Source organism: Cucurbita pepo, chromosome 7 (assembly GCF_057944985.1).
Source record: "Cucurbita pepo subsp. pepo isolate OVF chromosome 7, ASM5794498v1, whole genome shotgun sequence".
Lineage (NCBI taxonomy): Eukaryota > Viridiplantae > Streptophyta > Magnoliopsida > Cucurbitales > Cucurbitaceae > Cucurbita > Cucurbita pepo.
Genome location: NC_141804.1, coordinates 10276494 through 10302600, shown reverse-complemented (window position 1 = coordinate 10302600; position 26107 = coordinate 10276494). Strand labels below are relative to the sequence as shown.

The 26107-nt window shown below is 36.4% G+C and overlaps 3 protein-coding genes across 6 annotated transcripts; 2 read left to right on the top strand and 1 right to left on the bottom strand.

Annotated features, from left to right (window-relative positions):
* The first annotated feature begins 591 nt into the window (after window positions 1-591).
* Window positions 592-8607, top strand: LOC111798468 (uncharacterized). 4 transcript variants are annotated; one of them, XM_087125576.1, is made up of 10 exons: window positions 592-1522; window positions 2587-2874; window positions 2965-3195; window positions 3284-3349; window positions 4032-4523; window positions 4602-4667; window positions 4957-5121; window positions 5546-5762; window positions 5839-6165; window positions 7891-8607. In XM_087125576.1, the coding sequence occupies exons 1-10, from the start codon at window positions 773-775 to the stop codon at window positions 8001-8003; spliced, it is 2715 nt and encodes a 904-aa protein (XP_086981702.1). In that variant the 5' UTR covers window positions 592-772; the 3' UTR covers window positions 8004-8607. The 4 variants fall into 4 exon arrangements, with proteins under 4 accessions (XP_086981702.1, XP_086981701.1, XP_086981703.1 ...); XM_087125575.1 differs by having other exon boundaries at window positions 4599-4667; XM_023681632.2 differs by having other exon boundaries at window positions 593-1522; window positions 2602-2874; window positions 4599-4667.
* Window positions 8608-10677: 2070 nt separating this feature from the next.
* On the bottom strand, window positions 10678-13984 carry LOC111799259 (peroxisomal adenine nucleotide carrier 1). The gene is made up of 5 exons (XM_087125781.1): window positions 13711-13984; window positions 12805-13036; window positions 11619-11765; window positions 11342-11499; window positions 10678-11252 (listed from the first exon to the last, which is right to left on the bottom strand). The coding sequence occupies exons 1-5, from the start codon at window positions 13851-13853 to the stop codon at window positions 10979-10981; spliced, it is 954 nt and encodes a 317-aa protein (XP_086981907.1). The 5' UTR covers window positions 13854-13984; the 3' UTR covers window positions 10678-10978.
* A 2252-nt stretch (window positions 13985-16236) lies between these two features.
* On the top strand, window positions 16237-25507 carry LOC111798861 (mitochondrial Rho GTPase 1). The gene is made up of 15 exons (XM_087125371.1): window positions 16237-16431; window positions 16785-17016; window positions 17598-17730; window positions 17935-18084; window positions 18358-18534; window positions 18694-18945; window positions 19486-19554; window positions 19731-19786; window positions 20747-20828; window positions 21029-21240; window positions 21344-21413; window positions 22019-22131; window positions 23098-23248; window positions 24726-24912; window positions 25188-25507. The coding sequence occupies exons 2-15, from the start codon at window positions 16799-16801 to the stop codon at window positions 25259-25261; spliced, it is 1944 nt and encodes a 647-aa protein (XP_086981497.1). The 5' UTR covers window positions 16237-16431; window positions 16785-16798; the 3' UTR covers window positions 25262-25507.
* Window positions 25508-26107: the final 600 nt, after the last annotated feature.

Here is a 26107-nt window from a genome sequence, read left to right as displayed (position 1 = left end):
AAATTTTGTATGAATTAAATTTATTGTTTACAAAATTAAAAATTAAAAATTCAAATATTTGTTTTTAACTAGAAAAGTGTATTTATTTACCTAATATATTTATTATTTTTTTTTATATAATTACTTTGGTTTGATATTTTTTTAAAAAAAAATAGTTGTTATTTTTAAAAATTGGTGTTTATTTTTTAAATTTAACTCGAAATTTTAATATTATCTAGAAAAATAATAAGATAACAATCTTAATTAAAATAAAAATTTAATAATTATTAAACGGGTACAAACTTTCAAGTTTATATTATTTTAATTTTAAGCTTAAAAAATTAGACGTATTGGTGCGTTAATTTAATATTTATCAATTTATAATATACTTACTCGTAATTATTTTACGAATTTTTTAAATAAAAATAAATTTAATTTTGAAATAATTGAGAGAGAAAAAATGAAATAAATCGAAATATTAGAAGAAAAAAAATTAATTTAAAGGCTAAATATAAGGTTAATTTAAGATTTATAAAAATATAGGAAATTAAAACGTAGAAATTAAATAAATGTAACGTAGGGGAAAATTATATTTTATAATTTAATATAATGGGTGGAAACAATGGAGCGCAGTTAGATTCACTCTGTATATTCCGGCTAAAATGCGCGGCGTGCGCATTTGTTGAGCGTCAAGCTCCTGAATCTCAATTCAACCGACGCCGACGGTGAGAACCGGGTAGACAAGGAGGGAATCGGAGGGAATCGGAGGGAATCGGAGGGGAGGTTCTTCGCTATGGTAGACGAGGAAGATGATGAGAATTTCGGCGACTTCAAATTCGGTATGAATCATCGCAATCAGATCAATAATCGAGCTTCTTCCACGAGCATCGATGATGATGATGATGATGACTGGGGCGATTTTGTCGACCATTCCTCTCAGATCGGCGTTGGTTTCGATCTCTCCGGTGGTGTCCCCCATGCCCATCCTTCTCCTAATTCGAACGTCTCCGACATGGGTACGAAGATTCAGTGGGCGAAGCCTCAGGGGGCTATTCCGCTTTCGATTTTTGGTGAGGAGGAGGAAGAGAAGGAGGAATCGGGATCCGGTGGGGTTGGGTTTGGAGAGGAGTTGTTCGTTGGAAAGGAGAGTGGTTTGGCGAAGAAAGGAGGGAGTTTAGGGGTTGGGGTTCGGATTGATGATCTGATTGCGAATTTGTATAGTTCTAATCAACAGATCGAAGCCGGAAGTCAGTTGAAATCGAACATGGCGTTTGATCCTTTGAACTTCAATGATTCCTCGAGTATGAAAGCTAATGGCTCTGATTTGAATGTCAATGGCGTTCATTCGTATGCGAGCCAAACGAACTTTGATGGCGATTCTTTGAATTTTGATGGTAATGGAGTGAAGTCTAATGGGTTCCATCCCGACTCGACCAACGTCGGTGAGAGCATTGAGGATGATGTTGAGGAGGTGGATGATTTTGATGGCTGGGAATTTAAGGCTGCAGAATCGATAACGCCAATGGAAGATCAGCAATCTAAGGTAATATCCTTTTTCCCCTTTCTAACGAGGTTTAAGGCTTTTGTTCTTGGCTTGATAACGAACAAAGGAAGTTGAAATTGAACTCCATGAATTGGTTTGGTATTCAATGTATGGGAATGGAAGTACATCTTTTTCTGGGCATCAATGTGTTAAACGTAGGAGCTAGTAAAAAAAAAGTTCAAAGCAAGCTAGAGCACCTTGGAGAGTCGAGTCGGTCCCTCTCAATGTTGGTTTTCCATTTGTTTTTTTTTTTATTACTTTTTGTTTTGATTGCTTTCAAATTCAAATGGCTTTGGACTCGAAGAAGGGGAGCATGGGACATAGTGGTGAATGGATTCAGGGAGGAGGAGATGAAGAAGGAGAAAAAGGCGTTATTCACAATCTACCAAGGAGTAGATGACGCCACGCTTGAGTGGATCGCCCTTGCAAAGTCTTGGTTGGTTGGGGTTGGTTCTTTCCCTAAAAAAGAACGAAAGTAGGATTCGCTAACCTTTGGCCGGAGTTATTCACACCAATGCCATACTTCTTCAGTCTCATGCTCCTATAAGACTTTTAGAGACTCCACCCATTGTAATAAAAAAGGAGTGCAGCCTATTCGTCATGTTCAAGCTTTCAAGCCCAAGAATAGCCAATTGGAAAGACGGTATGAAAAAGTGTTTCTAACTAGTAAGGAATAAGTTCATCTTGAAGGACCTCTATCTCAAAACCCCCAGATCAGATAGGAATTTCAAATTCAGAGTCAGAGTTTTGTTTTCATTCACTTGATTAACGTTAAAATAACCGTAGGAGCTACTCATTTCGGTAACTATACCGGGAAGAACTGGTTTTGAACCATTTTATCTGAAGATGGAGCCTGCAATGCTAATTGAAGGCGAAATTCACGCCGGTATTGTTAGAAATATACATAGTTCTGTTTGATTTTAGTTATGATATGGTATGAGCATAACTTTTAACTTATATTGAAGACTCCTAGTCCTTAGAGTCTTCCATAATATGTCTATATCTATGAACTGCTATGCGTATAAGAGAATGATACTTTAAGATTGACATTCAATAATCTGAAGGTTGTCTATGAACAGGCTTTTGAATTTGCAATCAATGGACATTACCACGGAAATTCAAATGTGCAATCAAATGGAGCTGTTAACAACATAGCCGAATGGGACTTCGGTTTTAGTTTTGATTCGCGTCCTGCAGTCCAGCATAGCAACTTATTAAACTCGCAAAATAAAAATGGTCAGAATGATCTAAATAATGGTTTAAATCCCTCTCCAGTTGATCGGAATGCCAAGGGTGATGTACGTGTGTGGGATTTCAAGGATGCCTTTTCTGATGCATCAGAGTATAAGTCGGTGAGTTGGTAGGAATGTTTTAGTATTGTATTGAGAAGGTTAAGGTATTTAATAAATTCAGTTATGCCGTACTTTTTATTTTCTTTGTAGGAAGCGTCAAAGCCTGTTGTCGTTCCTCCTTCTAATGGTGTAACTCCTGATGGGATTTCTCTCAAATCTAGTGAACGAAAAATTGACTTAAATTTCAATCATGATTGGGGGAAAGAAGACAGAAAGGTTTTGAATGGAAACCACGATGGCAACTTCCATGAAACCGGGAAAGATAATGAGAATATTTGGAATTTCAAGTCTGCACTTTCAGATTCTGGATCAAACAATAAGGTATTTTTGGCCTGTCATATTCATGATATTTAAGTTCCATTTTTCTCTCTAATCGAAATTGATGTTCCACGTCTTACTTTGGCTGTAGGGAGAGCCAGTTGAATCTGTCTCTGGTCTTGAAGCTCCTGCTTTTGGTTTCAATAATAGTAGTCAGGTGGTTGCTCATACCTCCTGCTGTATGATAAATTGCTATGGTGTTGTTTTGTTTCATGTAACGTCGGAAGTTTTTTTGTCATAGAAAAGGATGATTATGCTTCATAATGCATTAAAATTAGTGAGAAGCTGTCAATTTATTGTTTTTTTATAAGGGTGCTTCTGCACTTTGGGGCGGGTACAAACTTTTAGAGAAAAAGGGATTCTTCTGCTCTTGCTCAGATTCTTAAAGAGAAATTACTGATCCTATCATGGCAACGTACAGCGTGTGCTCGATGAATGTATATATTAATGTCCAAAAATATAGCTGCATATTCTAAATCTATAAACCATATTTTTTTTCCTTTGCATTCTAGATGGGAAAGTTTCTTCTAGTTTTTATTCTTGAAGTTTGAGGTTATTTCGTGTTATATCGATTATTGTTGTTGGGGTCGTTTTGTTGCCCCCCCAAACCTTGTAATAGTAAAGACTTTATATGGATGATCTAAATATTCATGTTCTAGTTCTGTGCACTTTACCTTCTATGTGGATGTAATATCCATGTCGAAATCCACAATCTTACTTTGTATTCTACCTTCATTGTTTTATATCTTGTCAAACCTTGAGTTTCCATGTTCGATTGTTTCTATAGACATATTGTGCTTTGGGCTGTAATGATCGGTTCCTTCTATTTTTTATTACAGAGGAATTCAGAATTACTGTACGGTCCCGGAAAAGCCTTGCCCTTGTCAATTTTTGGAGATGAGGGGCTGGAAACTACTGATGATCTCTCTTTGAATCAAGATGCTTCTACCTTTACCTCTGTTACCCGTGAAGGACATGATGCCAAGAATCCTGATTCTAGTGTATCTATCAATGACTTGATATCAAGTCTATATAGTCAAGCTGAGAAAAATGGTTCCATCAAATATTCCCCAGGAGAAAATGAGAATGGAACAAATTCACCATCAAGGATGTCACATTCAGATTTAGGCAATGAAGATGATGATGATTCCTGGGAGTTTAAGGATGCATCACTGGATGTTAACGTGCCAGATCAAACTTATGTTACTACTCTTGGAGATTTACCCAAGCAGTCATCTCCTAAACTTCAGTTCGATTGTTACGTGGATCTTTATCACAAATTAAATCTTGCTTTGAACCATGTTGTTCATGGCCTTCTTGAGAATCTAAAGGTTGGTAATCTTATGATGACCTTGCATGATATGTGTTCTTAAAGTTTTAACTTCTTTTTTTTATTTTTTTTTTAGAAGGCTCAAGATAATGCCTCTCTTTCTGATGAAGAAGCAAAATTAAAAGCCATCTATGAAGAAATTCAGGTTAGTAACGATGCATGCTTCTTTGTTTCTAGATTTGCCTTTATTGTGATCTCTTCAGTTTTGAGCCATGATGAATCTTTTTACTCGAACTTTCTCGAGATGTATACTTTCATTTGATTGTTTATGTAAACACTCATCGTTAGAACTTATTCTTTTTCCTTTTGCATTTGGATCTCTTTTCGTAATGATTACGAGTCATATTTGCTATGAGATGCCAATGCTGCGTCTTTCTTATGGAATATGTGGTATTTTCCTGTGAACTTCTTACAAAGTTTTCTTCTTCCTTCAGAATTTTATTGCCGAACTGTCTCAAGAGAACATGACGACGGATAACTTCTCATCAGATGTTCTCCTTCCAGGAAATAATTCTTTTAGTGAGCTCTTTGAAACGTTGCGGGATCCAAGGTTTCAAATTCTCAACGAAGAATTTCAGTTGTCAGAAAGGCTTCTATTGGTAAGACTCTCTTGCATTAGGACGATATTCGTTTATTTTTGGCATGAAACAACTTTTGCTATTAGCTTTTAGAAATTTGAATTTCCTAGAGGTCGAGGTCGTCCACAATCACTTGCTGTTGCCTAAAAGCTGAATGCACAAACCCAAATTTTGTCGAGTTCGTTCTGTTGCAAGCATGGATGTCTTTTTTAATTACAAATGATTTAGGAAAGTCGTGATTGCTGCATTGCACAAGGATGTTCTAGTATGGTATTTTACTTTTCTAGAATTTAGAATCTTATGGATTTTTTTACTTTTTAAGCCATCTAAAATAATGAGCAATTTCAATGCCACCTTTATGCTCCAAAATCTAGAAGTATTTGAATATTTTGTCATTGCTTATGGATATTAATTACTTGATCATGCTTCCTTGTTCTATTGATAGGCAGAAAATGATTTGAGATCAGCTGTTGAGCTCTTGAAACACGTCGTGTCAACTCTGAAGATTCTCAAACTTGTATCAGTGGAGGAGCAATCGAACTATGTTTCTGTATGGAACGAATTGCTTTTAATTTGCTTTCAAGAACTAAAACATGGTGCCTTGATTTGGAAGGAATCTGTTCAGAGAAATGTTGAAAGTTACATATTATCTGAACCTCAAGGTACTGCATCATTTAGCACCACGGTAATGTTCCAAGTTGCAAATTAGCTGACAGTTCTTCCCTACCATTGTTTCAGGAAAACGGTATATATGCGCCCTCGGAGAGATTTATAGGGTAGTTCAAGTGCTTAGAGCCTCGGTTAAACTTTACAAGCCATGGGTCCTGTTAGGTCAGGTTGATCCCAGTGGCTTGATTTCTCTTCTAAACGAGTGCTCCAATATTTGGTCGAGTTCAGGACTCCTTGAAGCTCTCTGCAAGATAGATGGTCCTATTGATTGCAATGGATTAATGCGTTCTATCAATTTTATACAGAATCTTGATGAATGGGGTCTGAGAAAGCATGTTCTCTTGGAACAACAACCTACTTGTTGTCTGTCACTCTTAAATGCTGAATCGATTCCAGGTATGCACCAAGTCTATTGTTCTTTCTTTTCATAGACTTCCTTAGAACAAAAAAATTATAGAAGAAGAGGAGAGGAGGCATTGAGGCATCGACCCGCCCGCAGATTAATGAGATAACAAGAAAGCTACTCCATTGTGCTTGAATATATATAAAAATCAAAATGAAAAGAACAATTACAAATGAGATACGAGGCCCTGTTACAATTATCATCGAAAACTTATGAGTTCTTTCCTTTCAAAACTCCCGAAGAATCCGTTTAAGCCTTTAACGCTGTTCATTCATATCATTTAGCCCTTTCTCTTTGTAAGCGAGGAGGAAATTCAAGAGTACTCTAGAAACTCCTTGTTTTGACTGACCTTTCATTTGATAGTTAGAATCCATAAGTTTTGGTGTAAAGTAAAAAACGTAGTCAATTCCCAAACTGTTAGTTTTCGTCTCGATTGCAAGTCCCCCAACTTCTCTAATTCAACGGTCATCCACCATGAAATCTTTGGAGATCGCTCAAACGAACCTGGGCAACTTAGTGCAAGTGTGGCTAGTTAGCATCCCATGATTTGGTCTTTGGAGTTTATACAGCCTCATTTACCCAACTAAAGGCAGAAAACTAATTTGATTCGAACCACTATTTATGAAAACTTTCCACATGCTGCTTCAGAGTAAACCTACCAAGACGATCAACAGACTGCCAAACCCGTATGGCATTCAGCACGACATTCTTTTACCTTAGATCCTGAACCCCTTCCTCCGTTGGGTTTGATAGCTATATCTAGTAATTCCTTTTCTCTTTACCGAAAAGCTACCATCATTCTGAAGGAAATGCTGAAGTTAACCTGTGCTTTTCTAGAAAGCCAAGCTTCTCTCCTTTATTCTTCGCTCATCCACAACTTAGCAAGACTACAGTCTACTTAGTTCCTCTTCCACAAAAGCCAACTGGTACGTAGAGATTGTTTGGCGGAGCCTTTCTCTATTCATTAGAAGTTTAAAGAGCCTGGCCATCGGAAAATTTGGTAACTTTTATTCAAGAATCATTCCATGACGAGGACCTTTCTAGTCAAGGCTTGAGTTCAATCTTGAGTGCTGTGTACAAGTTCAAAATTTAGTAAGCCCCAACTTTTATGGATTTTTTGGGAGTTCATAATGAATACATGTGAGATGCCACGTTGGTTTGAGAGGGGAACGAAACATTACTTATAAGGGTATGGAAACCTCTCCCTAGTAGACGCGTTTTAAAACCTTGAGGAGAAGTTTGAAAGGGAAAGCCCAAAGAGGACAACATCTGTGTGCCAACAAATAGTATCAAAGCCAGACACCGGGCGGTGTGCCTGTAAGGATGCTAGCCCCCAAGAGGGTGGATTGTGAGATCCCACGTTAGTTAGAGAGGGAAATGAAGCATTTCGTATAATGGTTTAGAAACTTCTCCCTAGTAGACGCGTTTTAAAACCTTGAGAGGAAGCCCGAAAGGGAAAACCTAAAAAGGACAATATCTGCTAGTGATGGGCTTGAACCGGTGCAACATACAACCAAATCAAGACTACGTATGTCATTGAAAACTTTTAATATTCCGTGCACTAACACCACCACCTCCACCCCCCCCCCCCCCCCCAAAAAAAAAAAAAAGACAAAAGGAGAGAGAGAGACATTCAATCTATAATATTAAATCCTATTTCTATCTTTTTGTCCCCCTTTGTACACTTCCATCTTCCTGAGATTTTGTTTTCGCATTAGGGCTGGATTTAGTGGTCTGGAATGGGAAGAACTACTTCTTGAAGCTCGCAAACTTATGGGCGAATCGTATAGGCCGTGATCCTCCTTTCATTCATCACACAAATAATAGGTGATATAAAAGAGGATCCAGAAATCCAGCCTTAACTGTTTTGTATAATACTCTGGATGATGCGGCTGTTGCCATTTTCTCCAAACACACAGTTTCATTGCCTTTCATCCCAGCTCTGCTGCTCATCCCTGTGGATGTTCAATAATAGGAAATGCTAGATGATTTCACACTTCTTGAGATGATCATGAAAGGAACACTTTCTGGGTTTTCAAGAAGATCAAATATATATATATATATATCCATCTGGGTCTCTTGGGATCCGATCCATACTCCGCCATTCTTTAGAAGAGCTACCGTGTAGCGATTCGACGACGTTTCATATTTTGTATCATATTATGCTGTCCAGAACTGGATGGATGCAGTACACAACATACATAGAGAGGAATCTTATCATATTGGAGGTCATTTTTGTTACAACGTTTTTTTCTTTTCTTTAAAATCCATTTTGGTTCTTGTTCAAATGCTATATTTCTAGTTCAGAATCCCAGAATTATCAGCACAATATCTGTTATTAGGGTGGAACTTCTTCTTGTGTACAATGAATGTATGTATGTATGTATATATTGGTATTTATATAGTATGTGAATGTAATTGATTTCATTGTTCCATTGTGTTCAAGTGTTCATAACAACATGTTATTATTATACCTTACTACTGCAATTCCTGGATTTGAATGGGTATAATCTGAAAGTTCTTCATCTATTGGATTTCTTTGCAAGTCTGTATTAAGTGCTTGATTGTTAAATTATTAGGTAGATTATTTGTTAAGAGCTGATTTTATGGGTTTTTAATTCATGGGTTACTCTTAAACTCTTGCGATCTTTAGATTTCTCGTCAAAAATACCCTCTCTGATATATAGCTCTTTTCATCATTTCGATTTCACTTGTTTCAGCCTGTGATTTATAAATGGCTTCTGCACAAAATAGGAAACGGTCTCTCCAACGCTTTAGTGGTTGGGAATTCACGTTTTCATCATCTTTGGTAAAAACAAGTCCACCGGGTAGACATTCATAAACCGCTCTACCATAATTCTTAGCGGATAATCCCAATTTTAGTTTAATAGTACATCCTAATAGAGGGTGACCATACTTGTTCAATTTATCTCTTTCAATCTGGATACCATGAGGCGGACCTTGGAAAGTTTGGAAAGATTAATCTCCAAGGTTGGAAAGATTAATCTGATTTTCTGATAGAGACCTTTCTAGTAATTATCTTGAAGTTCAAGGGTATTTTGGTAAATTATCATTTTTGGCATATTTCATTATTATTTTTTGTTTGAGTTGTTTCTTAGATTGAATTTAATCAATTTAAAATTATGGTTAATTTTAAAATATATATTTTAATTAGAGGTTTGAAAATAAGTGAATTTTTTTTTTATAAACTAACATTTTACTTTTACTACAAATAAAACTTTGAATAAACGACCCGAACACGTATGATTCCTTCCAAGCAAAAATTTATAGTCAATTTGAATTGGATTTATTATTTAATAATCATATCTAATAATGGCATTCTTATCTTCAATTTATTTTCCTATTTAATTCAAATTTTAATTTTATTATATACATTCAATGTATTTTTTGTTTCTTCACTATATTTGTGTGTCACCATCATCATCTCATTTCCAAATATATTATTATCCAAATATATTATTATCCAATGATTGTACGTACAATTAATTACCCAAGCACTCATGAACATTAGCCACTCAATCCAACATCACCCACATCTTCACAATCCAAAATTATGACCAGCAAGATGAGTCGTTTAAAGGTAATGAGACTCCGACAATGTTTACGAACATTTTCGGTTATTGGCTGAGGAGAGCAAGCATGGTTATAGTAGCAGAGGAGGGCGAGCAGTGGGTAGTGGCAGATGTTTTCGACGATCTACAGTTAGCGATCGAGGAGGACGAGCAGCAATTTGCAGTGAAGGAAGGGTGAGGGGGATAGGATAGTGGCAAAATGAAGGAAGAAGAAAGGAATACATGTGAGGAAGGATAGAATAATGCAAATGAATACACAGATTTTGTTTTCAACACCCCAATTCGATCACCGGAAAATGGCGGAAAATGGTTTTCGCTCGCGTTCTAGGGCGGTTTTGAAAAGCTACTTGACTTGAATTTCAAAGAGAGAGAACCTAAAACGAACCCTGGTTGGGAAACCCCAATTTGGTTTAAAACTGAGTTGCAATCGATATTTTTTGTGGATTAAAATTGAGTTACGGTCAATATTCCCTTGGAAAACATCACCAAGACTTGGATTTCGAGTTGTGCTCTCGGCTATTCCACACGCTGCCTAGCGGAGGCGTGGTTATCTAAAGTGGATTCTCTCTTTTCTAGTGGATGCCGAACCTGCTACCCCATTGACTAAGAAGGGGTAGGCATAGCAGCTACATGGACCCCTTCCTTTCTGTGGTTGCCCACGCTTTCACAAGCCAAGTCAGAATTCTTTATAAGAAAGGGTAGGCAAAGCCCGAAGACTGCTATCCTACCTAATAGGCTAACAGGCAGAACAAGGAGAGGGCCTGACAATCATACCACCACTTTCAAAAAAGCGTGTTCCCTTCAGATAAGACGCACCGTAAAAGAAATCCAATATCGATCTTCGAAAGCGTATTTCTTCCTCTCCCTTCGATATTTTTCAACAATATTGTCGTGAGGAATGCTCCAATTCGATGATTACTAGTCCCCCAACAGGCTTTAGATAGAATTTATGTAGAATGAAATGTATGGTTACAAACTAAGTTACTTTGTGCTAATTCAACAAAAATTCATGGCATTGGCTTAGTCTAATCAAAGCCTACAGTCATGTTCTAACTGAGCATATAATCCTCTAAACAAGATCCAAAGAGTAAAATTTATTTTGATAAAACCAACACTAACCTTGCATTATATCCATGGGAATGGAGCTTACTCCATCGTTATTGCTTCTTCTTCGTCTTCTTCTTCACATGTTCTTGGTCTTTATTGACAGTTTTCAGCTACTTTTTAGTCTATGCCTTGTGAGAAATAGATACCTTCTGGCTGCAAGTATTAAAACCCACGTAGTTGAAGTGATCTTCTCTTTGATCATCAAAAGCAGAGCTGAACTAAGTACAGTTTTCAAGATCTGTGCTTGCAATCCCTTGAAAAATCCTGGTATTCCTTCTCTTTTCCATATTGAATGGACGACACCCGGAACTGTTCGTTGGACCTTTGGACGGTTGTCTTTGGTTTCATCGTCGTGTGCTGCTTGGATCATCACCTTACACCTGCGAATCGAGAAAATCTTAATTGTTTGAACATGCCAGACGGGTAAGGAGAGGAGGAGGATTTCGATGACGAAAGAAAAATTAGGCACCTGATTGCAGGATATGTCAAAATGGTGGCAATACTTTTCGAAATTGCACCTAGTACAAAAGCTGTAAAGGCAGAAAGGACTACTGGAGATGAACCTTGTTCTGTTTTGTTTTGGTTTCCTTTGAGGAGGTTCTGCTTCAGCTGATCAAATACTGTATACTGCATTGAATCGAAGTTTGTGTGTTAAATTGAGAGAATGTTGCACAACTTGAATGCTTTCGGTCACGTCGAGTTCGAAGAAACGGATGACTGAAAATAAGCATAGAGAGGGTAAGTACCTGAATGGCAGGGTTTGAAGTCAGCAGCAAGGAAACTCCAAGGCCATCGAATGCATCACTCCAACTGCCCTCGGTCAGTGTCGTGAAAAGCCCTTTCGATTTTCCGAAGGCACTTGTCTGCATTCTAGAGGAGGCGGTATCCAGGGGCTATACAGTGGCAAACCAAGAGATAAATTCAGTAGAAACATTAAAATTCAGTATTTCAACAGGAGTTCTCAAAGAGGCTTGGAACTATATATAACGATGACGTTGATCAAACTTTGCAGCTCGATATTGTACACGATAATGCATTAAAAGAAAACTTCTCTTGCAACAAGCAGGACAAACTCAAACAAGATGTGGATGGACAGACTCAAAAAACAGGAGTTCTTTGCTTTCTTTCACTCTTTCTTCATCCATCATTCCAAAAAAAAGTAGCACACTGAATTGAGAAATTAAGCTAAATCCTTGTAAACAAGGACTTGCCCCCGGTCGATGTGATCCCATATCAGTTGGAAAGGGGAACGAATCATTCCCCTTATAAGGGTGTGAAAACCTCTCCCATGTAGACACATTTTAAAAACCTTGAGGGGAGGCCTGAAAGGGAAACCCCAAAGAGGACAATATCTGCTAGCGATAGGTTTGGGCTATTGTGAATGGTATCAGAGCCAGACATCGGCCAGTGTGCTAGCGAGGACGCTGGCCCCAAGGGGGTGGATTGTGAGATCTCACATCAATTAGAAAGGGGAACGAAACATTCCTTATAAGAGTGTGGAAACCTCTCCCTAGTAAACGCGGTTTAAAAACCTTGAGGGAAAGCCCAAAGATGACAATATCTGCGAGCAGTGAGCTTGAGCTGTTACAGTCTATATCATAGACTAATGACCAGACTACCAAGTATCAGTAGTATATTGATTGATCGTCTCTTATTTCGTAGCATCATGGAAAATAAAGTTAGAATCATTATAATTCATACCAAACTTTCAAGGTCGCCAAAAGCATGTGATATGTTAATTTCAACACAATAAGAGATAGAGATCAATTATTATCTTCCTCTTTTATGTGATTGTATCTCATTTTTAGAAATTTAAACATCAAAATAACATGTTTCACAGATCCCAAACAAGAATCTACTATTTTCCTCTAAGAACTCAAATTGAAAAATAATGTGTTTTCACCATATGGTTGACAACAGAGACATCCCAACCTGAGTTAAAATGGCATTGCAAGCTCCAGCAGCAGCAGCAAGTAAAAGGTTTGCTTTGGTTCCAATTGATTTAGCCCCAGTTTTTGCCAGATATAGTTTCTTGAAGTAGCTATATCCATAGAAGTACAGGAACTGAGAAACAAAAGATTGTAGATTTTTGGTTCCCAGTCCCTGGTACAGCGAAAGAACTTGATTCGATTTTATCGCTTCCCATAACACATCTGAAAGATACCTACACAATCCAAAATCGACTGAATCAATACCGATACAAAAACAAGAACTACGATACAAAATTTTTGTGGCATCGAATTAGATTTTGAACCACGAGGTAGTTCCATTCATTGGGCTGTGTTGTGTCAAAAGTGTTCATCAGAGGTACCAAGCAACAAAGTCCTGTCTATTACTTTGTTCTTCCACAATCATCATTTCATTAATAATCTAAACGCCGTGAAACCAAACAAGCCATTTGCATCCATACTTCAATAAAATCATGCCATCCAACTCACAAGAATGCTTTCAAATTACTAACAAGCGATTTTCCAGATTCCAATGATCTTGAAATTATGCCAAACTTCCCACAGCTGACCAGCCAACCACTTCAGAAGCTCTAAAATTCTATAGATCATTCGATAAGAAAACCCCTCAATTACGAGATAGATTTCCAACGATCATAAGATCGAGCTCCAAGAATATGTCGATTACATTCATCAGAAACTAACTTAATTTACTATACAAATTCCTAAAAAAACACAGTAACGATGGCGGAAATGATACTCCAGATCACGATTCGAAAGCAAAACAAGAAAGTCACCCAAAACAATCAATGCAACCGTCAAGAAAACAGGGGAAACACACAAACACAGATCAAGAAAAACAAAAACCAAGGCAAGAACAAAAGTGAGCAACCTGTATCTCCGTTGTCCATGGCTTCGAACCTCGGCTTGGTATTTGGACTTGCAGGTATCAAGCGGGTACAAGATGGTGGTGCTGACAAGCGAACCAATCGCACCAGAAGTGGCCTCCGAGAGCGATTCGAGATCAAAACTCATGGCTCTCTCTCTCTCTGCTCTGATGAATCAAATTTCGAGCAAATTCAAACGGTATTCTCTTGTTTGGGTAGGTACGAATTTATACGGAGACAAACAAAGGAAGAAGACGATGAATTGCCGAGTAAGAGAATTGAGCGCGTGATCCCGGTTACGTCTTTTTGAAGAACTAGCGCCACCGTTCGGCGTATTGGCCGTCCGATTAGGTTTGCGGCGATTGGATCAACGGAGGAGATCGCTCCATTTCCTAGCCCCAATTTGGTCATTTTATTTCGTCTGGAAAACAAACACATCTACCTTTTTTGGACACTAGTAAGTAATGTTTGTATGGCGTGCTGCACGTGCGCACGTGCGTAATATATATTTTCTTTTTTCTTTTCTTTTTTTGTGAAAAAATAATTTTTAATCAAAGTTTATCACTATTATTCCAAATTTTTTTATTTTAATAAGTTAAATATTCAAATTAAAATTTTTAATACTTTTATATTTTACATTTTTTAATTTTTATTTTAAATAATAATGTTCTTTTCTTAATGTTAAAAAATTATATTTTATTTAAGTAAATTCCTAGGTTAAAAATATTTTTTATACATAAATATAGATATATACACGTATATGTATATATATATATATATATATATATATATTTTTTTTTTTTTTTTTTTTTTTTTTTTTTATCGTTACCCTTCAAGTCTCTTTGCTATAGAGTATTAAAGAGGATTTCATTGCTCTCTCTCTTCTCCTGAATAAGAGAACAACTATGTATGTAAAGTAGCTAATTAAACACACATGTAAATCATTAACAACAACTCTTTAATAAACTAAAATCATACCGTCAACATACTTAAACTATATAAAACTCTCTCGGCTCCCCTATAAAGTTTAGCTCTCCATACAAACTGAATTAAACAGAGAAATCCGCATCTTCATCGTGTAAAATTGATGGAATAAGAAAAGAGAATAAGGAAATAGAGAGTTATCCCGGTTTGTTGCCGTTCGTCAATGGAAGTTCCCTTCTCTTGAGCTCTCACGTCCACCTCTTTGCTCTAATCAATCCTTGTTGGTCTCCTTTTCCTTGTGCTGTCAATAGTTCTGGATGAGAGTTTTCTTCTTCTTCTATAGTTTCACAGCAATTCACTCCAGCCAGTTGCTCCCCAAAATGTCGCTCCCTTTCTCTTGGTCTTCCTTTTCCTTTTATAGAGCATGGGTTACCCTTTCAGGCCGAAAAGGAATAAGTTGTCCACATAGGATGTTCTTCGTTGGATAATCAATGACCCACTTGAACGGCTAACGTGATTTAAAATTTTCATGTCATCCCCTATTTATTTCCAGATTTGCTAGTTCATCATAGTTCAGTATAAATGTCTGCAATTTTTCCACATAACTCAATTAAATGTACAATTAAGATCGATTTATGCTAAATCATAGTTTTTTCCTGTTAGACCAATAGACGATTTTATGCTCAGTAGAATAAATTGATAAATAATGAGAAAATTGTGAATAAGAGTGCCATATTAAATACAAAAAGACTTGATCTGACTCTACCTTTAGAGAGTTATTATATATATACACATATATATATATATATATACATGTTATGAATATTTTCCCCAACATTCCTTACAAGGGTGTGAAAACATCTCCTGTAACAGCCTAAGTCCACTGTTTGTCTTGTAGATAGAGGTTTCCACACCCTTATAAGGAAGGTTTCGTTCACTTGTTAAGATGTGAGATCTCATAATAACAAATCAAAGTGGCGTAGCGTAAACGTGGTGGACTCATAACCCACAAGTCTAGGGTCGATCAAAACCTATCTCTGATAACATTTGTAAGAGCTTAAACCTACCAGTCCAAGGATAGGATCCATTTGTATTAGCCCAAACGTTTGGGAAAGATATGAAACATTTTTTAACGACACGTGACCTCTTGAACGAGAGTACGTGTGTAGTAGCCAGTCTTTTTTTTTTTTTTTTGAAACCTGAACATTCAAAAAGGTTTAAAAAATACGTGTATAGTAACCAGAGTTAGAGAATGAACTACAGTTCGAGTCGACCCTCGATGAGCCTCGAAGGTATAGTAAAAAAATGACTAAGACTCCAAAAGGAAAGGAGTCGAGCCTCGATTAAGGGGAGACATACTTTGTTCGAGAGGAGGTGTTAGATGAAAGTCCCACACCGACTAATTTAGAGAACGATCATGGGTTTATAATCAAATAATATTATCTCCATTGGTACGAGACATTTTGGGAAAGCTAGGTACCTAAATGGGCCGAATGAGGCCCAATTTAGATCCGAAAACATCGAAACTCTGTGCACTTTGGGGTAAGGTTAGAGTGAGAGTACAATAATTCTTATTATTATTTTTTTTTTCATATTTTGAAAATTAAACCAAAGAGAACAATGAAGAGGAAGCTGCTTTGCCTCTCTGCGTAATCAAATACTTTTCTCTCTCTATCTTCTTCCCCATAGCCGCCGCGCTGCTGCCACATCCGCCACCAGCTCCGCCCATCGCCGTCGTATGTGCTGCTGACGCCTCCGCGTCCGGTGGCGCTTTACAACTTTTAAATAGAATAATCTCAAAGGTCAGTTTCTTCACCCTTTGGATTCCAGGTCGATTACCTTCAATACAACGATATCAATATCGCCTTTCATTCGTCGTTCGTTATCGTGTACTTTCACTGATTACTACTTGTTCTTACTCTCCCGAACGCTTTGGCTTCGATTGTATTTTGTGTTTTTCTCAGTCTATACGCAATTTCATAGGATTTGTGTGTGTGTTTTTTTTTGTCTTTTCTGAGGTGTTGAAGAATCTGGATTTCGATAAAGCGAACTGGATATATTTTTTTTTTTGTTTTTATGGTGTTTATGTTTTTTCTTGTCTGTTTCGATGAAATTCTCTGTCACTGAAGGTTGTTTTGGGATTTCGCTTATGCAGTTTATAAACCTCCAATGGCAAGGGCGCCAGCTGGTAATGTACACCCAGGTAAAAGGACCGGGGTTCGTATAGTTATTGCCGGGGACCGTGGTACCGGAAAGTCGAGCTTGATCGTAACTGCTGCGGCAGACAATTTTCCAGTGAATGTCCCCCCAGTATTGCCACCGACGAGGCTGCCTGAAGACATTTATCCAGATCGTGTTCCCACCACAATCATCGATACTTCATCACGGTAGTAGTTGCTATGTTTGTTTTTTTTTGTTCTATCTCGACGTTGATGGGAAAAGGATGTGCTAATGGAGGTATAGTTTCTGCCTTCAGCATTATGGGCTCGATATAAGTAGTTTCCAACTTTAACAGGAGAATTCTGCTACCTATGGCAAGATATCTGCATACCATTTTTTCCATTTTTTTCCATTTTTTTTTCTTTTTCCATTCCCCTTTCATGGGCGAAAATTTAATAGAAAAGAGAGACCAGAAAATTGGCATTGTTTTACTTTCTGTGGGAAATTTGATTGTTAAGAAACTGGAAGATTTATGAGGAATTCAGTGGTGATGGAAGGGGAGAACTGGGAATGGGTATGATTTCACTTAATACCTAGGCTCCCGATCTTTGTTATTTCTCATTTGTTTTGTTGTTGCTAGTTGGAGCACCGTTGTCTGATTAATGTAGCTTTATAGGTCTAATAAATCACATGAATTCCTGCTATATTGTCATACGTATTGGTTATTTCCTGTGTCCATAAGGTTTTCAAGGATGAATCTAGAAGGTCTCTAAGGTTCTGTTTTTGTTTGTTTGTTTGTTTCTCCCAGCACTGAAGATAGTGCAAAAGTTGCTGAAGAGCTTAAGCGAGCTGATGTAGTTGTGCTAACTTATGCTTGTGATCAGCCTCAAACCCTCGATCGGCTGAGTACTTTTTGGCTTCCTAAACTTCGTCAATTGGAGGTTAGTTAACTCTTACACCCTACTTGGGCATTGATGGATAGAAAGTGAATAATAACATCCTCGAGCTTGGAACCTAACAAGTTTATCTAGTCAAGACTCATTAATTTGAAAACCTTAGCATTTCCTTTGCTGAAATCGGCTCAGTATTTCGTAAGTCATCTTGATCATTTTATTGATGTTGAATATAATGGTTTAAACAAGTAGGTGAGGGTTCCAGTTATAGCAGTGGGCTGTAAGCTGGATTTGAGAGATGAGAATCAGCAGGTGAGCTTGGAGCAGGTTATGTCCCCAATAATGCAACAATTTCGAGAAATTGAAACATGCATCGAGTGTTCGGCATTTAAACATATTCAGGTATATTTATTGCTCCATTAATCAGGTATATCAGGTTGACTCATATGTGTTGTAATTTGTTTTCCTTTTCCCATTTGGCTAAAGTTTGCAATTGTGTCCAACTTGATTTATCGGTCCACGTTGATTCACCGCTGAGTAGTGTTTTCATGCTTATATGAAAACATTACCATCAATACCTCTTAGATGTGAATTTTCACTTCCCACATTTTTGTGTAGATCAGTATTAACGCAACAGAATCACGTGTTTTCAACATTGTATTGCTCCATTTGCAGATTTCTGAGGTCTTTTACTACGCCCAAAAAGCTGTACTTCACCCAACAGGCCCACTTTTTGATCAAGAAACTCAAACTCTAAAGCCTAGATGCATCCGGGCACTGAAACGGATATTTATTCTATGTGATCACAATAAAGATGGTGCTCTGAGTGATGCTGAGCTGAATGACTTTCAGGTCTTCCTTTCCATAGTCTACAAATTTTTTGGCAGCAATTCATGAAGTATTTATTTATATGTTAGTTACAGTGTCTGACATTTTAATATTAAAATGACCGATTTGACTCATATGGAGCCCTTACTATTATTATTATTTTTTTGTTAATTTTGTTATCAGGTCAAATGTTTCAATGCTCCTTTACAACCTTCTGAAATTGTGGGGGTTAAGAGGGTTGTGCAAGAAAAACTTCCTGAGGGAGTGAATGATCATGGGCTCACTTTGACAGGATTCCTCTTTCTTCATGCCTTATTTATAGAGAAGGGGCGTTTGGAGACAACATGGACCGTACTCAGGAAGTTTGGGTACAATAATGATATCAAACTTTCGGATGAACTTATCCCAGCTCTTGGAAAGAGAGCTCCAGATCAGGTAATGAAAAATCACATGGTGGCCGTCCTCAACTTCTGTAGAATAGGTCAACTGCCACCACACTGCCAAAGACTTGCAAAATCAAGCTTATCATAATATACGTTGAATTACTACAGTCTATACGATTTTGTATATTAGTTATCCCTTCTATATTTTTCTGGAAACAGTTACTTCTTACACATTATGGAGCAGGCTTTTAATTCAGAATGCATATGTGGGCAATGTTTTTTTGAATGGAAACAACTAACTTTTCATAGATGGATGGCTGACTTTGGGTCGTGAAATTCTTCACTTCAATTGGGGACGGAGTGTTTTGCTTGTTTTGTATTTTTCATTTTGAGGAATGATATAATTCTATTAAGAAAGATTTAGGATTTGGTTTTTTTTTTCTTTTATCAGGCTTCAGTTGGTTTGGTAGGATAGTATATTACACTTACAAATTGTATCCTTTTGTTATGTCATTGACTTTGTTTTCTAAGGTGTTCCGTATGATTCAAATTCTAGTTTCAATTTCTTATTTGACAGTTGTTCTTTCTGTAGAGTGTGGAGCTGACAAATGAAGCCATCGAGTTTCTAAGGGGAATATTTGAGCTCTATGACAGTGATGGTGTATGTCTTCGTCTCTAGTTTCCTGAATTATAAATTATTTGTTTATTTGTTGATCTCAACCGAGTTTAGTGCTCGAGGAATTGAATCTAGATTATAGATATGTTTTAATAGCCAAGTAGTTGTTACAAACTACCTGGAACTATTGATCACCTCCATATTTTTTTTTTACCCACCAGAATGGTGCCTTGCGGCCTCGTGATCTTGAAGAACTATTTTCTACAGCACCCGAGAGGTATTAAATATTAATTATTGGCTTCACTGCATTTGGCAGTTCTCTTCATATGTCATTTTGGGAATCATGGTTCTATTTTTATAAGCTAAAAATTGCATCCTTGTGCATTGAACCGAAAATAATCTTTCATTTGTCTCTCTTATTGGTTTATTTTTTTGAGATATGTTCCAAAAGTAGAAATGTTGGCGAAGCACTTGTGTAAATTTAACCAAATAGAAGCAAATAATGATTTTGAATGATTCTAAGCATGCCACTTAAACTATAACTATATAGAATTACAAAGAAGCTTAGCTTAGATTAAAAGAAAAGCACAAATGCTCTTTGTAATCCATTTTTCAAATCTATTATACAAAGACAACATACATGACTTTATATAGCCTCAAAATGAAACCCTTAACCTTCTATAAAGCATTTCAAGGGTGGTAACTTTCATATTATATAACTGTAACCTAAAAGTAAATAAAAAATCTTGAAACTTAAAATACATTAACGAAACACCATAAATCTAGATTTCAATCATCCATCAAGAATTTGTAACCATCTAAGAACAAATGTAACCGCACCTGAAGTATCTTGAAACCCTTGTTGCATAAATGATGCTTGATTCTTCTTAATTGCAACTGAACTTTATCTTGTTGTAGTTTGAACAACATTCTTCACAACTTTTTTGAAGTTCATATTGTATGATTGATATGATTTGATATATATCAATCGCTCTTTCAGCCTAGTCTTGTATTTATAGTCTTGACTCAGTTGTGAATGATCAATCATATTTAAGGTGCGGTTTTTTAGATCCTATGATCCTATGACTATCCTTACAAAACAGGGTATTGAGATCTTTTCCAACGTTTATTAGTTGAATATTTTGGCAACCATTATTCTGTCCACATGATTTTTTTTGTTGACATACTAATGTTCCATGATTTCATTGGACATGCAACTATCACTTTGAAACTCCAGTCCTTGGAATGAAGCACCATACAGAGATTCTGCAGAAAGAAATGCAATGGGAGGATTGTCGATTGATGACTTTTTATCACTGGTATGCTTGTAACCCAAGTTTTTCTATCAGTTTTCCTGAACCTGATATATTTCACATCTCCCTTATTATATCACTTAAGGTGCTTGTATATTCTTCTCATTTAACCCCTCCACCCTATCCAGCATTCAGTTTGAGACAGGATAGATTTTTCTTCTAAAAGAAGTGTATTATAGTTGTCTATTCTTCTTCAATTTCTGCAGTGGTCTCTCATGACACTCCTAGACCCAGTTTACACCATAGAGAACCTGATATACATTGGTTACACGGGCGATCCTGCATCTTCTGTTCGTATAACAAGGAAACGACGGTTGGACCGCAAGAAGCAACAGTTGGACCGAAATGTTCTTCAGTGCTTTGTGTTTGGGCCTAAGAAGGCTGGAAAATCTGCTTTATTGGATGCATTTCTTGCAAGGTTTACTATCAACACTCTGTAATTATCTAGTTGTTTGAGGCATTAATTCTATAGTACTTGTTATAGAGCATGTCATATGTTAATAAAAGGATTTGATGCACAGGCCGTTTTCTGAGACTTATACTCCTACCACTGAAGAACGCTTTGCAGTGAACGTTGTTGACCAACCCGGAGTAAGTGCTGCTATGCTCTTGTTTTGATAAAATTATAAAACATGGATTCAAATTTCAGTTTTCAAGGATTTAATATATCATGTGTTACACAAATTGTGAAACTGGAAGCCACTAAACCTGGAGGAGAGAGTTCAGGATGATTTTTTGGAATGGGATATGTTTCTTTTCTTCTTTTTTTGGAGCAAGAAACAACCTCTTATTGATATAATGAAAACGAAAATGTCCAAAGGATACGAACTCTCAAGGGGAGTGAAAACGAAAATAGGACCAAAAGACAAACAAGATACTTTTTGTAATTTTTTTTGGGGCGTGGTTAAGAAACAATTTCATTATGAGAATATTTTGTTCCACACTCAATAGGCATTATTGAATTTCCTAAAGGGACTGCCAAACTCCTGCTAGTCTACTTGTTCACCTTTATCGAGGATGCAGAAGATTTTATTTCTTTATTGTTCTTCACCATTGAAGTTGTTGCACTTCTGATTATTTTTCTTTACATGTATTCAAACATTAGTAAAATGATAGTTTTTATTGTTCATAAGCTATATGATGTTTGCTGTTATCTGATAATTTCTGTCTGTGTAAATTTCTTTCTTGGTTTAAAGGGAACAAAAAAAACCCTTGTTTTGAGGGAGATACCTGAAGATGGAGTGAAAAAACTGTTGTCTGTCAAAGAGTCTTTAGCTGCTTGTGACATTGCACTATTTGTGCATGACAGGTAACTTTTCTAATGGAAACGGCCATTGCTTATTAACAATGCGCTATAGTAGGATGATGATATCTTTTTACTTTGGATTGAAAATGGCATTTGTATTTCTTTTGTAATTATAATCTGTCGAGGATTATTAATGATTGACAAACACTAATGAAGCAGTTGTTGGGAGGGGGTGGTCTCTACTCTACCCCTGGCCCTTAGGCTGTATTTTCATTTTAAGAGCATGCAATTTTCGTAGATATGTGAAAAATTCAAAGGAATGAGATACTCACCCAACTTCTACGAAAGAACTTAGAGAGAGTACATGAGGAAGAGCTATTTGATGAATTCCCAAGAGTTCACAAAATTTTAAAAAATTAATTTCCAGTTCCTCTCCAATTGAGGTTTCTAAAGATCGGCCGTAACCTCCGATGCTCTAGATATGTTCGTCATTGTAAGTAGGGTATACTAGGTTGCTTAAATTATTAATCTAAGAATGGTGTGCCCCAAGTCTTCAGTAACAAATTAATTATAAAAAAATTTCCTTCTGTTCGCCTTTTCCATTTTTTCTTGTTAATGATTGGTTCGCTAGTTGTATGGACTAGTAGTCGTTCATTTTCTCTTTCCTACCAGTAGTTTTTTTTCTCTTCTCGTTAATGATTAGTTATCTAGTTGCATTGACTACCAGTATTCTTGTCTTTTCTTCTTGTTAGCGATTGATTATCTAGTTGCATGGACTGATTGATTATTACGGTGGGGAGCTTCTACTTGCACTCCACCTACTAAAATCCTTTCAGCACCCTGATTGATGGTTGGGATAATTGTTATTTGGAGTGTGGATATGGTGGGACTCAACTGGTTTATAGATAGAACATACCTTGAAATATTTTGATTATGAATTTTCTTGGATGTATTAGCAATTTTTATATATTTGTGCCAAGATATTTTTGTATTCCATTTGTAGAGCACCAACTTTGTTTTCTTTTCCAGCTCCGATGAGGCCTCATGGAAGAAAGCAACTGATTTACTTGTTGAAGTCGCGAGTCACGGTGAGAATACTGGTTATGAGGTGCCTTGTTTAATTGTTGCTGCCAAAGATGATCTTGATTCATTTCCCTCGGCCATACAAGATTCTACGAGGGTAAATTCTTTTCTCTATGTACCATACATATACAATGGTTTTAATAATATTGAAACATTCCACTGAGGTTACTGTATTGACGAAGAAAAGTAGAAGCTCATATACACTCCATCTTTCCCATAGAAGAAACTATTATTCATCAAATATATCTTATTAGTATTAGTTCAAATTCTGTATTTGAACAAAAAAAATGTCCTTTAGCTAGTTGCATACTTAAATAATTTCGTTCAGTTGAATGAAAGTTGGTTTCCTACTTAATAATAAGCAAAAAACAATACAATGCCGAATGTCCATAGCAAGTTTTTTTTTTTTTTTGTTTTGTTCTTTTTAATTTTTTTTTTATAAACCATAATCAACTTCTTAATGATATAATGAAGATGAAAAAATGTTTACGGGTTACAACTCCCGAAGGGAGTGAAAATGAAGGAATGTTAGGATCGATACTAGTTGTTAGCTCTGATACCAATTGTTAGGATCGCTCAACAATGCACACACTCAATCAAGATGAACACAAAGAACAGGAGAGAGAAAATACAAGGAGGAATATTGGCTAAAGGTTTTATTATTAGAACAGGAGAGAGAAATACCAAAGGACTTAGAGACGGTTACAATCTTTTTCCTCATGCACATTAATGAAAACTGAGCGAAGTTGAGGAATGGACTGTCTAGAGACCTCTAAAAGGTGACATTAACTATGTCTGGAAGAAATTTTTGACTTACCATTAATTGCCCCTAAAAACCTAGAATAAAAGCTTCATGGAACAATGCTTCTGCTAAGAATACCTTTTGAAATACGACTGACAAAATAAATATCGACTTAAACAATCCAAAACCTTGATGAGAAAGAACCATAAAAGCCTCGCAGATCTTCAAAGAAAACTACCACGATTGGACAAAAAAAAAAACTTCATCCAAGAAACCCTTTGAAAATCGAACTAATGAAATAAATGCCGACCAAGCAAACCAACGCCTTGATGAGAGAGGTTCATCATGTTCAAATGAAGTTTTTTCAAATTGGTGGAAAATTCCCATTAACTTACAAAATACATGATAAGAGAGGAATCAGCGAGCTAGATGCCAACAACTTCATGAGAGAGAATCATAAATATGCCACACATTTTCAACGGAAACAACATTATCATCCTCTATCCTCATAGATGAAAGATGCAAAGCGAAGATCAAGTTGTGCAAAATGTTATTAGTAATTAACTCTTCCAAGTCAGGAGGTCCCTCGAGAAATAACATTTTTGATATCATATTGGCTGCAAGTATTGAGTCTACAACTGGCACGTATTGACTCCGTTAATGGTTTTTCTTTGTAATTCATATCTTTTTTTTGGGTCCACTTTCTAATAATTGCTTTTATTGGCCTGTTAGTGACCACTAGAATGTAGTATTTTAGTTACGATTGCCATTGAAATCCTGAATCTGTAAATATCACTGTTCTCATGATAATAGTCTGGATGCAATTTGGTAGGTGAGCCAAGATATGGGTATAGAAGCTCCAATACCTATCAACACAAAATTGGGTGATTTCAATAACGTATTCCGAAGAATTGCATCTGCTGCAGAGCACTCTCATTTAAGCATCCCTGAAACTGAGGCGGGCAGAAGTCGCAAGCAGTATCACAAGCTCATAAACCGCTCTCTTATGTTTGTTTCAGGTATGATGATAGTTTCTGGAGTTTTGCCCTCCAGTCATGACCCAACATGTAAAACCTATATTCGAGAATTACTATTAGCTTATATTTCTCTATGTCTATGATATTTTGCTTCATTGGTTGGTTGCTTAGATGAGTTCATATGTTTGATTCACTTGATTTTGATTTGTATGTCCAGAAATGGGACTTTTAATTGTATGTCTCAATCACACTGATCTAATATTTCAAGTTATTTGATTTGAATCTTTGTGACTGATTTTGTAATGTGGTTGGTTCAGTTGGAGCTGCTGTAACGATCGTTGGACTGGCAGCTTACCGCGTCTATCTCACAAGGAAGAATTCTTCAAGCTAAAAATGAGGAAGGGCAATGGCAATGGCATCGTTTTGCTGGTTGGTACCCTAAATCTTTATACTTTCATCTCTTCAATGCTCAGCCCATCTCTGTCATATTTCTCTTGATTCTATTGGGTTTCCTGAGTTGGCTTCTTAGATAATATCATTATAGATGATGATAAGTTGCAATTTTCGATCAAAAAAACACTCTTCTAGTCTTAGCTCTCTGGTTTTTTTTTTTTTTTTTGTTTTTTTTTTGTTTTTTTTTTTTGTAATATAATTTAACAGTAAATTATCAAACCCCATTCTGCTATTGGTTTTTTTTTTCCCCCTCTTAATGCTAGGGTTTATGATTTTCAGACCAGTTATTCAAAGGAAATGATTCTTTTTTTGCTTTGAAAATATTCAATCTTTGCAAATGGTTGTTTTTTCTACAGTTTTATCTTCATTTTTGCTTGAACAATGTTCATTTATCTCGAGGTGGAAAGAACTTTTAGTCCTTATTTGAGAGTCTAATACGTCTCTGAATCCAAATATTAAATGTGTCATAGCTCATTGAACTTTAGAAGTTTAAACAGGTTCTTATACTTTTAATATTATGTTTATAGGTCCTTGTCAACATTTTACCTGTTGGACATAAGAATGAATTTTGTATCTAAAGGAACATTAAAATTAGATTTTATCTCCAATAGGAGAATGAATTTTTAGAAAATGTCGAACAGGTCTAACATTTAATAGGCATTTGAGAGTCCAAAAACTTGTTAGAACGCAAAATCGACACAATAAAAATTCAAGACATGTTTCGTATTTTTTTAATGTTCACCTAATTGATACAAATTTTTGTCAACCATGTGGATTAATATAG

Bases quoted from the DNA above. Each gene is read 5' to 3' on its own strand.
- LOC111799259 (XM_087125781.1), bottom strand. From the start codon at position 13,853: ATGAGTTTTGATCTCGAATCGCTCTCGGAGGCCACTTCTGGTGCGATT. The intron at 13,037-13,710 runs GTTGCTCACTTT...TGGATTGTGTAG, and splicing joins CATGGACAACGGAGATACAG to GTATCTTTCAGATGTGTTAT. The intron at 11,253-11,341 runs GTGCCTAATTTT...CTCGATTCGCAG, and splicing joins TTGACATATCCTGCAATCAG to GTGTAAGGTGATGATCCAAG.
- LOC111798468 (XM_087125575.1), top strand. From the start codon at position 773: ATGGTAGACGAGGAAGATGATGAGAATTTCGGCGACTTCAAATTCGGT. The intron at 3,196-3,283 runs GTATTTTTGGCC...CTTTGGCTGTAG, and splicing joins ATTCTGGATCAAACAATAAG to GGAGAGCCAGTTGAATCTGT. The intron at 6,166-7,890 runs GTATGCACCAAG...TTTTCGCATTAG, and splicing joins AAATGCTGAATCGATTCCAG to GGCTGGATTTAGTGGTCTGG.
- LOC111798861 (XM_087125371.1), top strand. From the start codon at position 16,799: ATGGCAAGGGCGCCAGCTGGTAATGTACACCCAGGTAAAAGGACCGGG. The intron at 20,829-21,028 runs GTATGCTTGTAA...CAATTTCTGCAG, and splicing joins TTGATGACTTTTTATCACTG to TGGTCTCTCATGACACTCCT. The intron at 24,913-25,187 runs GTATGATGATAG...TGGTTGGTTCAG, and splicing joins CTCTCTTATGTTTGTTTCAG to TTGGAGCTGCTGTAACGATC.